Source organism: Oryctolagus cuniculus, chromosome 3, assembly GCF_964237555.1.
Source record: "Oryctolagus cuniculus chromosome 3, mOryCun1.1, whole genome shotgun sequence".
NCBI lineage: Eukaryota > Metazoa > Chordata > Mammalia > Lagomorpha > Leporidae > Oryctolagus > Oryctolagus cuniculus.
The window spans coordinates 171446426-171461547 of record NC_091434.1 but is presented as its reverse complement, the minus strand read 5'-3'; the positions used below and the strand labels follow the sequence as shown (position 1 = coordinate 171461547).

Below are 15122 nucleotides of genomic sequence, written 5' to 3'. Positions count from 1 at the left end.
CTGGGACTCGAACTGGTGCCCACATGGGATGCCGGCACTGCAGGCGGCGGCTCTACCTGCTACACCACAGTGCCAGCCCCCAGATTCTTTCTTATGGATCCTCACAAAAACACCCCCTTTTAGACTCATGCTTTTCCTTGACCCCTCCTTGCGCCTTTCTCTATTGACTTCCTAGACCCCCCTATTCAGTAAAATGTTAAACCTTCCGTGGGAGGTAATTTGGCTCAAACTATTAGGAGCTTAGATGAACAAATGTCCCAGTGATTGCTGATTGTGTATGGTCAAAATTGTTTCATTGCAGCAAAAGGCTGGAAATAATGGAAATTAGGAAGGAACTGATTAAAAAATTGTTGTTAAAATCTGTGTGACAGGAGTGAAAGGGGCTCTATGTTGATTTAGAAAGATATTTGGGGATCCTGGCCTTGTGGTGTACTGGATAAGGCTGCTGCCTACAATGCCAGCATCCTATAGGAACGCTGGTTTGTGTCCCAGCTGCTCCACTTCCGATCCAGCTCCCTGCTAATGGGCTAGGAAGAGCAGTGGAAGATGGCCCAAGTGTGCCTCCCACGTGGGAGACCTGGAAGAAGCTCTTAGTTTCGGCGTGGCCCAGCGCTGGGCACTGTGGCCATCTGGGGAGTGAACCAGCGGATAGATCGCTCTCTCTCTGTGTCTCTCCCTCTCTGTAACTCTTTCAAATCAACAAATAAATCTTAAAAAAAAATTTCTTTGGGATTCACATTGCGATGCAGCAGGTTTTACGCTGTTACCAGCTATTAAAATGCCGGTTTAAGACCCAGCTGCTCTGCTTCTGATCCAAACTCCTGCTAATGAGCCTGGGAAGGTGGTAAAACATGGCCCAAGTGCTTGGGCTCCTGCCACCCATCTGGGAGACCCAGGTGGGAGTTCTTGGCTTCTGGCTTCAGCTTGGCCTAGTGCTAGCTGTCTTGGCCATTTGGAGAGTAAACCAGTAAACGGAAGATCGATCTCTTTCACACTCTGCCCTTCAAATAATGAACAACATATATACATTAGAATATAATTTTTTTTTTTGACAGGCAGAGTGGACAGTGAGAGAGAGAGAGAGAGAGAAAGGTCTTCCTTTTGCCGTTGGTTCACCCTCCAATGGCCGCCGCGGCCGGCGCGCTGTGGCCGGCGCACTGCGCTGATCCGATGGCAGGAGTCAGGAGCCAGGTGCTTTTCCTGGTCTCCCATGGGGTGCAGGGCCCAAGCACCTGGGCCATCCTCCACTGCACTCCCTGGCCACAGCAGAGGGCTGGCCTGGAAGAGGGGCAACCGGGACAGAATCCGGCGCCCCGACCGAGACTAGAACCCGGTGTGCCGGCGCCGCAAGGCGGAGGATTAGCCTAGAGAGCCGCGGCGCCGGCCTAGAATATAATTTTTTTTTGACAGGCAGAGTGGACAGTGAGAGACAGAGAGAAAGGTCTTCCTTTGCCGTTGGTTCACCCTCCAATGGCCACCACGGCTGGCGTGCTGTGGCCGGCGCACTGCGCTGATCCGAAGCCAGGAGCCAGGTGCTTCTCCTGGTCTCCCATGGGGTGCAGAGCCCAAGCACTTGGGCCATCCTCCACTGCACTCCTGGGCCACAGCAGAGAGCTGGCCTGGAAGAGGGGCAACCGGGACAGAATCTGGTGCCCCAACCGGGACTAGAACCCGGTGTGCCGGTGCCGCTAGGTGGAGGATTAGCCTATTGAACCGCGGCGTCGGCCAGAATATAATTTTTAATAAACTTTATTTTCATTGATATTTAACATAATTTCAAAGTGGATCTGCGCTCTAAGATGAGCAAAAGAACACATAACACATATCCTAAATTTCATCGGAGGTTTTTCACTCCATTGTTTTGAGTAGGGCGTGGGGTTTCAGGGCCCCAGTGTTGACCCTTACCATTCTGCAGCTTGAGCTTTGACCCACACATGGAGAAAGAAGAGAGAACACCAGCACACACTGGATGACAGTACCGCTAAGTCCTGGTGTTACACATCTGCCACCTTGTACGGCTGTGAGCTAGTTCTGTGTGTACTCAGAAAGTCAAAGTGATGACTTAGACCCAGCTGCAGTCGGAACTCGCTGCTTCCCAAGCTTCTGTTTGGTTGCAGGTTTTACACTTTTTCCTTACAGGATAGATACTTGCATTGACTTAGGCTTCAACAACACAGACTGATGCCATGGTTTCAATCACACTAAAACTCAAAGGATACCTGGGTAATTACGGACCTGCCCGACAAGTGGGTCCACTGCATTCCCACAGTCTGCTGTTATCTGCAGAACTGGGGTAATGAATCATTTTCCCATAAAGGCCCCAAGAGGTAAGGCTTTTATGGCACAGAGCTGTCCCTGGGTCACAGCATTTGTTGAAAATTCAGGCAAGTGACTGCACACCTTTACAGTGCAGATATCTCAGCTGACTGAGGCCTCTGCAGTCACTCCGTGTTTTTGTTTTGTTTTGTTTTTAAGGCTTATTAATTTGAAAGAGCCACAGAGAGGAAGAGAGAGGGAGAGAGAGAGAAAGTGTCTTCCATCTCTGGTTTACTCCCCAAATGGCCACAATGGCCAGGGCTGGGCCAGGCTGAAGCCAGGAGCCACATCAGGGTCTCCCATGTGGGCAAAGGGCCCAAGCACTGGGGCTGTCTTCTGCTGCTCTCCCAGGCACTCTAGCAGGGAGCTGGATAGGAAGTGGAGCAGTTGGGACTCGAACAGGTATCCTTATGGGATGCTGGTAGTACAGGTGGTCGTTTTACCCACTATGCCAAAATGCTGGCCCCCGTTCCATTCTTTTTTAAAATTTTAAAAGGTTTATTTCTTTGAAAGGCAGGGTGACACAGGGGGAGAGACAGAAAGATCATCCATCTGCTGGATCACTCCCCAAATGCCCACATGGGTGGCAGGGGCCCAAGTACTTCAGCCATCATCATCTGCCTTCCCAGGCACAACAGCAGGAAGCTGGATGGGAAGCAGAGTAGCTAGCACTCCTAGATGGGATGCAAATATCCTAATCAGCGGCTTATAACTCACTGTGCCACAACACACACCCATCATTCCATTCCAAATCCACATTAGGAAAATATCCTTAAAAACATTTAGGAACAAAGTGTCATGATGCCTACAACTTGTTAAGGAAGAAAATCGGTATGTATGTGTGTGTATAAGGAATGAAGGTGGGGCCGGCGCTGTGTCACAGTAGGCTAAGCATGCACCTGTGGCGCAGGCATCCCATGTGGGTACCACTTCCTGCCCCAGCTGCCCCCTTCCGATCCAGCTCTCTGCTGCGGCTGGGAAAGCAGTAGAAGATGGCCCAAGTGCTTGGGCCCCTGCACCCACATGGGGAACCCTGAGAAAGCACCTAACTCCAGCCTGGCCCAGCCTTGGCTATTGCAGCCTTTTGGGGAGTGAACCAGCAGATGGAAGACGTTCCTCTCTGTCTCTCCCTCTGTAACACTCTCTCTCAAATAAATAATTAATTTTTAAAAAAGAAATGAAGGTAACGTGCCAAATGTTGACAACAGTTGCATCCAGGTGATTGGTACCTGAGTTCATTGGGGAGAACACCCGAATATTTGGGAAAGGACAGAGTGTATATGAGCTTTGCTAGCACAGACAAAAATTTTCTATATTAACAATTTGTCAAAACTACAATAACAAGGGTACAAAATCCTGATTTCTAAACCCTGCTTGATTGAATCAGTAAAAAATGATAGCTTTGAGTTCTACTTTTTTTTTTTTTTAATTTTAAAGGCAGAGTTAGAGAGAGAGAGAGAAGATATCATCCATCTGCTGGTTCACTCCCCAAATGGCCACAAATGCCAAGGCTGGGCCAGGCCAAAGCCAGGAGCCTGCAGCTCCATCAAGGTCTCCCACATGGGTAGCAGGGGCACAAGTAGTTAGGCCAGCCTCCGTCTGCTGCCTTCCCAGGTGCATTAGCAGGGAGCAGCCAGGAACTGAAGCTGAGGAATGAGCGAGCCCAGGCTTTAAATGCTAAAACACTAAAGACACTTTTGTTTTGATAGGCAGAGGTTGATCTTCGACCTGCCGATTCACTCCCCCAAAGCCACAACAGCTGGGCCTGGCACTGCTGAGACCAGGAGCCTGGACCCCAACCCCGGTCTCCCGCAGGGGTGGCTGGGACCCAAGCACCTCAGTGTTCACCTGCCACCTCTCAGGGTGCACACGATCAGGAAACAGGAACCGAGAGCAGCGCCTGGACTTGAACCGAGGCCCTCGAAACGGCTTGCAGGCATCTCCACTGCTCTGGCCAAACGCCTGCCCCTACATGCTGAAACTTTTTAGTAAGACGTTTCTCCAGGTGCCGAGGAAGCAGAAGGCCGGGCCAGGCCGCAGAGGAACCCCCCTGCTGCTGTGTCACACAAACAGCACTGCTGGTCAGCAGCACAGGGCTGCCCAGCGCTTCCTGCCACTCCCACGCACTTCTCCAACCTTCCACAGAAATGAGGAGAAAAGGTAATTAGGCTTAGTAAGTCCAAACCACAATTAAATCCAAATTTAGCAAGTGTCTCTTTCCTGTGGGAGGCTTCGCACGTCAGAGGTTTATAGAATGCTTTGACTCCATGCCTCAAGTTCTTGGCCGATTATTTCTGGCTTCCTGATGATAAAGATTACCACATGCCTGACCAGTGGAACAAAAAGCATTGTGACCACATTTTGGATCCAATTATTTATTCATTCACACCCTCCTAAGACTTCTACTTTATGAATAGGAATTCTTTCCAGCAAAAGACTGAAATTTATGAGTAGGCAGCAAACTAATTTCTAAATAGATCGAGGGGGCAGGCGTCTGGCTTCCCAGTTGTCTGTTGGGAGGCCTGCATCTCTCACGGCGGCACTGGGTTCCAGTCCTGGCTCTGCTCCCGATTTCAGCTTCCTCCTAATGTGCATTCCTGCCATGCACACGGGAGACCTGGATGGAGTTCCAGCCCTGGCCACTGCAGGCATCCGGGGTGATGCACCAGCGGATGGGAACTCCATTCATCTCTGTCTTACTGCCTCTTGAATAAAAACAAGTAGAGAACTTATCAATGAATACGCCTCTTAAAATCCATAGAAATGTAATTGTAAGAATGAAAGATAAAGCTACACTCTAATATCATTGAAGGAAGTATTAATTTTCTGCTGTGATGTGAGATTCGATCTTCTCCCCATCAGCAGTCTGTCCTAGTCATTAGGTTGAAACAATTGCTGGCTGGAGAGCAAACATCCACTTTCCGATAAAGTAGTCACATAAACACTTGAGCAAGAAACACGGGGAGGATTAGGTGAATTTTTAGTGCTCATGTTAATTATCCGAGAAAGATGGGCAGATGGTTAATTCTGTAATCATTTCTAAGGAACAAATGCAAATTATTACATTGTCCTTTCATGAGCAGAACAGGAAGAGGGGGGCAAAAGCTAAATTACTGTAGAAGGCATAGCTTGACTTTTTGAGACATTTCTATCACAAACTTTCAGACTGAGTAAACCACTCTAACAGATAATGGACACAGTTAATTATCCACTCTTCCCCATGCAGTAAAAGTGTACCACAGGCCCAAAGGGTGAAAAAATTAGAATTTCCAGACTACTCTTTTAAAGTTTAGCATTCAGGACAATGTATCTGGGGAAAAACCATCACTGTAGAAAGTTGGTGCATTTTAAAAGGACCATGGTTGTTTTTAAAAAAGTATTTATTTTTCACTAGTGAGGATGGATCCAGGCAAAGAGATTTACACAAAAGTGTCCATATATAAAGAAAGAAATAGCAAAATATTTTTGGTCATAATTTAGAAACAAACTAATCCACAAAAAGGAGACAGTTTTCCCCAATTCCTCTTCCACAGAAGAACACAGCAGGGGCTCAGTTCCTGGATATCCTCATGAGGCCACGGATCCGTCTGACAAGAGCCTGGATGAAACTGTAGCGAGACCGAACCTTTGAGTACAGTCCTTCAATGTCTAGAAGTTTCTTCTGTAGTGACTCTCCAAAAGCGTTGTTGGCATCAGCCTGAAGCTAGAGGTAAGACAGATGAAATTTTATTATTAAAGTTACCATCTCAAATATTTATCTTTTCCCATCTTCCAATTGTAAATACCTCTGAAATTTTGTAACGTGGTCTTTCCAACATAAAATATTTGGAACTGTAACATGGAACCAAGTGAACTGACCCGGCTGTTCACATTTTCTGTCCGGATTTCTGGTATGATTCTAGTGCTCTTCTCTCCTTTGCTGTACAAATGTGGGGATTTTTAAATGTGCTTTAAACAGCAACTTGATGCTAATGCTGACATATCGTCAAGCACACAAACACATATCCTAAGGGGCTACACAACAAGTTGGCTAACAGTATGTGCTTTTAAAAAAGAAGAGTAGGTGTGCCGGTGCCGTGGCGCAGCGGGTTAAAGCCCTGGTCTGAGGCGCCGGCATCCCATATGGGCGCCAGCAGAGTTCCAGCAGCTCCACTTCCGATGCTGCTCTCTGCTGTGGCCTGGGAAAGCAGTGGAAGATGGCCCAAGTCCTTGGGCCCCTGCACCCACATGGGAGACCTGGAAGAAGTTCCTGGCTTCAGATTGGTGCAGCTCTAGCCATCTGGGGAGTGAACCAGTGGATGGAAGACCTCTCTCTGTCTCTACTTCTCTCTGTAACTGTCTTTCAAATAAATAAAATAAATCTTTTTTTTTTTTTTTTTTTGACAGGCAGAGTGGACAGTGAGAGAGAGAGACAGAGAGAAAGGTCTTCCTTTGCCGTTGGTTCACCCTCCAATGGCCGCCGCAGCTGGCACGCTGTGGCCGGCGCATCGCGCTGATCCGAAGCCAGGAGCCAGGTGCTTCTCCTGGTCTGCCATGCAGGTACAGGGCCCAAGCACTTGGGCCATCTTCCACTGCACTCCTGGGCCACAGCAGAGAGCTGGACTGGAAGAGGGGCAACCGGGACAAAATCCAGCACCCTGACCGGGACTAGAACCTAATGTGCCGGCGCCGCAAGGCGGAGGATTAGCCTATTGAGCCACGGCGCCAGCCTTAAATAAAATAAATCTTAAAAAAAATAGAAAAAGAATAGGTGGGGAGAAAAGCTTTTATCCTTCACTGTTTAATTTCTAAAACCACACTTGCTTTGGGAGAGGCAGCAGCAGCCAGGCAGCCCTGTTTCACTGAGGCTCTCGGTGCGCCGTGGCCCACCGGCACCCAGCATGCACCCTTCCCACCACCAAGATGCCCAAGAGGAATTGAGGGATGTAAGCCCAAGAAGATAGGTGGGGTGGTCCCCCAAACCTGCTCCTACAAAAGTAGAAATGAAGTTAAAAAAAAAAAAAAAAAAAAAAAGCAGCAGCAAAGTGTATCTTCAGACAGAAAAGTACAAATCAAAGGGAAGAGAAACAAAGTGAAAACAGGCCGCACTGGCTCAAACAAGAAACCAGAGATCTGCCAGCAGGAACAGAGAAACTAAAAGCAAGGAGCGTCTGGCCTGATGAAGCAGCTGTCATACGCCCGTCTCAGCAGTGGTCCTGGTCTCCCTTCTTGAACCATCCAGAGGAATGGTTTCATCAACTTTTTGCAAATCAAGTTTTCAAGTTGCTCTAGAAACATTTTCTAAGAAAGAAGGAATCCAATCTCATCCCATTTTTTCAAGTGTAACTGATTTTTTTAAAGGTGAAATCATCTGCTGGTTGGTTATTTCCAGTCCAACCAGAGAACAGCTGTTTTCTGTACAGGAGGCTCTGGCTGCCATGGTGTCAGCTTAGACGTCCACAGATGTCCACAGACGTCTAACATCTCTCATTACAAAGCATACTAAACGGCACTGTGGAGTCACAGTTGTGCATTTAATCTGTTGTTGTTCAGTACAATTGTTTCCTACAGAAAACCACTCCTTACCACTGTCCTGTCACAACAGGGCATGTTCCTTAACATGTTTTGTTATGATTCAGTTTTCCTAATAACTTGTTAATGTGTTGTGAAAGGCTGAAAATTCGAGTATGTAATTTTTATGATAAACTGTGGCCTGGTGGGACTTATGTAACAGCTTGTCAATATTTGAAGATATTGGTACTTAGTATCTTGTTAAGGAAAATTTGCCTCCAAAGGCAAAGCTGGAAAGTCACTGGAATAACTCTTCGCCGCAAGATGGAGGATTAGCCTAGTGAGCCGCGGCACCGGCCTTGGAATAACTCTTAAAAAGGATCACAATACATGGCCTTTTAGATTTTTGGTACATATGTTAGGAAATGTGCACAAGTGGAAATATCTGTGTATTGATTCTGAACACTACCAGGAAAATCTCGATTATGAAAGAAAAAAACCCATTTGCTTGTTTTCAAGAAATATCAATTGGGTAAGACAGGAGAGGGGGTTTAACCTGAACCATACGTTAGAATTCAATGTATTCCAGAATGCATATGTCGTTTTAGATGGGTCTTTTGGATCCACCCTTCTATGCTAAAATACTAAAATTAAGCAGTGAATTAGATGGATCTTCTTGCCTTCAGTTTTGTGTTAAAATTACGGCACAGAGATTATTTATTAATCCTGCATTCTCAAAGAACTTTATAACAGACTGTAAAGGAAACAAAAAGTCGTAAGTTCAACATATATGTATTAGACATCTTCTGGATGACTTTCACTGTTTCTCTCTGGCTGTAATTCTGTCTCTCAAATAAATAAATAAATAAGATCTTGATAAAAAGGTAGCAAAAAAGAGAGAGAAGGAAACAGCAGAGGCTTTACAAATTATGACTCAGGACACTGATACACCTGGTAGAGATCCAGCTGTAATTCATCTTCCCTACTATCACATACCCTGATACCCGTCTCCTTAGGAATAGGACTCCGCTATTAGTTTAGTATGAGGGTTTCATCTTTAATGTCTTTGGAATGCACTTCATTTTCTCCACCACTACTGATCAAGAAGTAACTAAGAGTGTAATGATGCATATTATTAGAGTCTGTGACCATGGGGGAATTCTTGATGGCTACTCTCAAACTTAATTGTTTCCTGAAAAATGGAGTGCTGAGTGATACTTCAGGACTTCAAGGGGATTCCAGATCACAAGGTCCAGCAGTTAGGAATACTCAGCACATTGCAGGTGCTCTGCTGGGAGCCTCCCTTAACTGACAAAACCCTCAGAGGTTGAATCATCATTCCACTTTCTAAGATGACGAAATCGAGGCTCAGTTTAAAGTCACACAGCTGTGTAATGTCCAAGCCAGAATTCACATCAGGCATGCAACCCTGAGAACTATAATCTTATTACTATCCCAGACCTTCCTTTTTACTTTAATAAAGAAAAAAAAAAGTATAAGAAGCAAACCTTACCTGGTCTATGTCATGTTGGCTTACTATTGTCAGTCCACTTTTAAAATCTAGATTGGTTTCTGAGAAGGAATCTAGAGATAAAAGTCACAGTCAAACCAGCTTTGCAAGTACACCATACAAGGGGTCTTCTTCAAAACTTTCACAGAAAATGTGTATTATGAAAAAACTATGCATGGATTTAAAAACATTTTTGCACCAAAATCAGCCTATCATTTAATTCCGTTTTCCCACAGCTTTCTGAAACAGTCTCATCTTCACCCAACAGTGGAAGAACCTGCTAACCACCACACCACAGATCGAGACCGGGAGCTCCATCTTAGCTGAAGCAAATGGAGGTCCTTCCCTGGTGCAGCCCGGGATGCTCAAGCCTTCTTCTCTTCCCTCCGCAGGAGGGACCTAACGCCTGCCCAGTAGTCTCAGGGGCCTAGGAACCATGGCGGAGGGGCTGCCTCACTGCCGTTCTCCTGGCAAATTGCCTGCGATGAGGGGACTCTGGGGTTGGATTAGCCCTTAGCTCAAGCTGCTGAGGAAGAGCTGGTGAGCAGGCTCTAGCATATTCTTATCCTCCACACAACTTCCCACAAACAGAAAGTCTACTACAAAGAGAAACTAGCCTTATCTAGTAACAAGGTAGCACTCAATTACCCCTCACTTTTGGTTTCCTGGAAACATAAAAAATAAACAGAAAAGTAACTAGCTGTTCAAGTACTAAAATCCATAGGCAGGGCCAGTGTGTGGTGTAGCGGGTAAAGCCGCCATCCACAGTGCTGGCATCCCATGTGGGTGCTGGTTCAAGCTCCGGCTGCTCTACTTCCCATCCAGCTTTCTGCTATGCCTGAAAAAGCAGCAGCAGACGTCTCGAGCTCTTGGGTCCCTGCACCCCATGGGAGACCTGGAAGAAACTCCTGGATCCTGGCTTCGGATCAGCCCAGCTCCGGTTATTGCAGCCATATGGGGAGTGAACCAGCGGGAAGACTCTGCCTCTCTCTGCCTTTGCCTCTTTGTAACTTTGCTTTTCAAATAAATAATCTTTTAAAAAAACATAGGCATTTATGTTTCACTAACACAGAATTAACTTTACCTTGTAGCCTTCTGCTTTTAAATAAGGTTCTGGAGGCAAACAGGGAATCTTGAGAATCTGTTGGTGTGCAATGTAACAAGTAGTACTCCAGGTGGCGCCAAAAAATAAACAGACAAGTCTCTATGATAACTGCATATGGGAACTCAGGTTAAAGGAAAATTGCATGGCTTTTTTTTTTTTTTTTTTTAAATAAATCAGTTTCTCAGGAGGAGGAGAAAAGAGACCACACTCGTTTATGATACACCCACATGTTCAGTCTAACAGGCAAGGTTCCAGTGACGACACCTGCAGAGAAAGCAGCAGAATGTGCCAAGCTGAGGGCAAGGAGCTGGGCACCACAGGGTGCTACGTTGTTCCTCCTTTCCTAGGCAAACAGAGAGCATCTATAGCTATGATAAGTATTAAAAAGGTAAGAAAAAATATGATTTAGAAATTTATCAAGCACTTCATGGAAAAAAAATTACAGTAATTATGTCCCCTTCCTTCTGGTTCTGGCACTCGAATAATGTAAGAATAAGAAAACAGTTTCCGGGGCCAGCGCTGTGGCGTAGGGGGTAAAGCTGCCGCCTGCAGTGCCAACATGCCATATGGATGCTGGTTCAAGTCCCGGCTGCTCCACTTCCAATCCAGCTCTCTGCTGTGGCCTGGGAAAGCAGCAGAAGATGGACCAGGCCCTTGGGCCCCTGCACCCATGTGGGAGACCCGGAAGAAGCTCCTGGCTCTGGATCAGTGCAGCTCTGGCCGTTGCAGCCATCTGGGGAGTGAACCAGCGGATGGAAGACCCCCCCCCCCTTCCCCCCCGGCTCTCCTTCTCTCTGTGTAACTCTGCATTTCAAATAAATAAATAAATCTTTAAGAAAAAAAAAAGAAAAGAAAATAGTTCCCACGTGGAGAGGTCATTCCATCCACGTCTTTGGTTTCACAAAGGATACAAGAACACAGGGAAAGCAGTTTAGCTCGATTGTTGATCAGCTTCACCAGACGCCGCCTTGCTAGAACATACTTCTGTGCAGTGGAGATTTTATCAACACCAGCAGGCATCGCAGACTGACACAGCTAAAATGAAGAAAGAAAAAGAAAGAAATGCGGTGTGAGAGTGATGTAAATGTAACCAAAACTGTAATGAAAATCTACCAGGAGCAGGGAGCCGTGTGAAGTGTTGGGAGGAACACTCAAGACAAGTTTGTTATCTAGTTGAAAAGACAGTTTTTAAAGGAGAGCCATCTACTACCGGGTATTTATCTAAAGGAAAGGAGATCAGTAATGTCAACGAGATATCTGCACTCCTGCATTTACCGCAGCACTATTCACAACAGCCAAGAAAAAGGAAAGGTGGGCTGTGTGTATATATATATATATATATCATATATAGATATATGTGATATATATACACACAATGGAGTACTACTCAGCCTTTCAGAAGGAAACACTGCCATTGTGACAACGTGGATGCGTCACTGGGTTAAGTGATACGTGCACAGAAAGGCATACACCGCCTATTCTCACTCAGATGTGCAATCTGGAAATTCATCTCACAGAAGCAAGCAGTGGAGAGTAAAGGCGTGGTGTTGGACAAAGTATGGTTAACATGTGGTCCATATGTGCAGCTGGACAGGAGGAATAACTTCTAATGTTCTACAGTACATTAGGGCAACCGTAGTTGACAACATTTAATGTATATTTCAAAATAGTTCGCAGAATTTTGAATGCTCCCAACTCAAGAAATGATACATGTTTCAGGTGATGGATCTGTCAGCTACCTTGGTTTGATCATCACAGTTATATACATACATACTGAAATATCACACGGTGCCCCACGAATACGTACAATGACAGGCACTCCAAAAAAAGTCATGGGAAAACAGAATAAAAAGATACGTTTACTTTGGTACAAAAAAACTGAAAGCCATGCATAGTTTTGTCATAATATACATTTTCTACTAACTTTTTTTTGAAGATGCTTTACATGTCAATTAAAAATTTTAAAATGAGAGAGAAAGAAGAAGAGCCAAAGAAGCAAATCCGTTAAGTGAAATGTCCCAACTGCTGCCTTTCAGAAAGTCTGTCCCTGAAACACAGGCATCCCCACCTCCCACCTGCTGATGGGCCCGCCACTCTTGAATTTCCTGTCTCAACACAAAACAGTAGGTGTGAAAAGGTCATGCAGAGTTTCTCTAAGAGCTGTCGGCATTTTCTGAAGAAAACGTACACCTACGAGGCCTCACTCAAACCTCCCAGGATACTTGCCATCTGACACACATCCCAGTAAGTACAACGGTTCAGTTTAACGTCTCAACGTTAAGTTGTAGAGAAATCACAGGGAAGTGATGAGGTTGCAGTTCTTGCAAGGACACCTAGCGCCAGTAAGCTACATGACGGAGGAAAGACCGCTGGATGCAAGCCACACAGTGTCAGGGGCTACCTGTACCCACTCGCTCACTCCTGCCTCACCCTGTTCCCACCAGCCGTGTGCCTCTGGACAAGCTATTCGAGATTCTGCGCCTTGTTTCCTCATTTGACAAATGAAGTAGCATCAGTATTTATCTCCTATATTCAGAACATGTAACTCAGGGCCTGGATCATAAACACTCAATAACTGTTCCCCATAATTATCAGAAGAGTGGCAAGAGGGAGTAGGCTTTGCCCACTCAGAAGATCGACATGGAATGTGTTAGGAAATCTGGAAAGAATCAGAAATGGAAACTAGCTCAACATCCAGGTTGGCATGGGACACCAAATGAGGCTGGTTCTGTGGTACAGTGGGTTAAAGCCCCCTGCCCTGCAGCGCTGGCATCCTATATGGGCGTCTGTTCAAGTCCCAGCTGCTCCACTTCCCAGACAGCTTCCTGTTAATATGTGTGGAAAGGCAATGGAAGACGGCCCAAGTCCTTGGGCCCCACACCATGAGGGAGACCTGGAAGAAGCTCCTGGTTCCTAGCTTTGGATTGGCTCAGCTCCAGCCATTGTAGCCATGTGGGGAGTGAATCAGCAGGTGGAAAACCTCTCTCAGTCTCTACCTCTCTCTGTAGCTCTGTCTTTCAAAGAAATAAGATAAATCTTAAAGAAAAAAGAAAAGCTTCAGAACTGACCAAGGAATGCCTTAGAGCTCAGCTGCGCCAAGTGGAAAAAGTAGGCAAGCCGCTGTGGAAGCAAGCCTGGTAAGGCCCATTGAGCTCTAAGGCCAGAGGAAGACTCTGGGGCACCGAGATGGCAGTCAGGTCTGACACGATAACCTATCTGTTTTGGGGAAAAAACTACCCTAAATGGACAGCGAAGCTGCTGAAGTCACAGAGACACACGTTCTACGAAAATGAACAAATATCTGCAGTAGGAGTCCTAGCTTCTCAGCAGTTTACAGCATAACTTATCCAACCCTCGCTGTTCAAAGGTCAGCTGCCTTTCTATTTTGCTGAGTGTGTTTTCTGGTCAAGAGATTCTATGCTTATGAGGTTGTTGCTACAACGACAGCATCTTTCTTCCCAAGTCTGAGGCCTGGCCCGTCAGTGGTAAAAAGCAACAATTTCCCAAGTCCCCAAAGCTCATTAAGATTCATACCTCTTTGATCTCATCTGGAGGAAGCTGCTCTACATTCTGGAGCTTGTTGACACTTCGCCGATGACTGTCATAATAGCTGAAGAAATCATTAGCACTCTGTTTCAGCAGGTAGAGGATAATGCCCAAACCAGGCAGGCGCCAATATGGAACCACGGGAGCTTGGGAATCTAATAGAATTGACGATATAAAGCAACATTCTACTTACAAGTAGCTTACATGACTTTCAAAATACCTGCTGTAAAACAAGGGCTACTCTGGAATTTAGGGCAAGTAAACTATTATTAAAACCAACCCAAGGTTACTTTTAAATACCACTGATAGTTCAAAAGTTCAAACAAGTGGCTAAAAGCTGCTGTAACCCGGTACAGGGGACCTTAAGAGGACAAAGAAATTTGTCAGTGCTTTTAAAAGTAGACATGGGCAGGTTATACTTTATATTGTGTGAAGATCTCTTTGAGAACTCTATGAAAGTTATAAACCTTTAAATTCATTCCCATTCCTCCCCACACAAACATACAAAACACATATGCAAACCTGGGGTTCCTGACCCCAGCTGAAAAACCTGACTCACTGGAGAGCTCTAGCTATATGAATTCACTTCTTTTTCTCCCATTCCCCCAAATACCAGCAACAGCCAGGGCTGGGATGAGCCAAACCCAGGAGCCCAGGTCTCCTGTGTGAGTGGCAGAGGCCCATGTACTTGAGCCACCACCCACTGCCTCCTAGAAGGAATTAGTAGGAAGCTGGATTGGAAGCGGAGGTGCCTGGAAACAAACTGGTAACCCAATATGGAATGCAGGCATCACAAGTGGTGGCCAGCTTGCTGTGCCACACACCTACCCCATATGGACTCACTTCTAGTCTGTATCTTCCTGGCTACTGAATTCCCAGTTCAAAGACACTCTTCCAAAGAAACAGGGAGAACAGAAACTGAAATATTTTAAAAATGTAACTGCATTTAAACTTTAACAAGCCTTTTACTATAACCACTCCATTTGAATAGCAAAATGATTTGCCTTTCCTTTTTTTAGGACTTATTTATTTTTATTGTAAAGTCAGAATTACAGAGAGAGGGAAACACATACACACATACAGAGATAGAGACAGAGACAGAGACAGAGACAGAGAGAGAGAGAGAGAAAGGGATCTTCCATCTGCTGGTTCACT

The 15122-nt window shown here is 45.8% G+C and overlaps 1 protein-coding gene across 3 annotated transcripts in view; it reads right to left on the bottom strand.

Moving 5' to 3' along the window:
* Positions 1 to 5678: 5678 nt before the first annotated feature.
* NUP205 (nucleoporin 205) overlaps positions 5679 to 15122 on the bottom strand; it is an 85783-nt gene continuing 76339 nt past the window's right edge. For all 3 annotated transcript variants that reach the window (XM_051848965.2, XM_051848966.2, XM_051848967.2), the window contains exons 39-43: positions 13956 to 14122; positions 11333 to 11456; positions 10401 to 10529; positions 9320 to 9390; positions 5679 to 6019 (exon numbers count right to left, since the gene is read on the bottom strand). In XM_051848965.2, the coding sequence (XP_051704925.2) occupies positions 5867 to 6019; positions 9320 to 9390; positions 10401 to 10529; positions 11333 to 11456; positions 13956 to 14122 (644 nt within the window). In that variant the 3' untranslated portion in view covers positions 5679 to 5866. The remainder of the gene's footprint in view (positions 6020 to 9319; positions 9391 to 10400; positions 10530 to 11332; positions 11457 to 13955; positions 14123 to 15122) is intronic.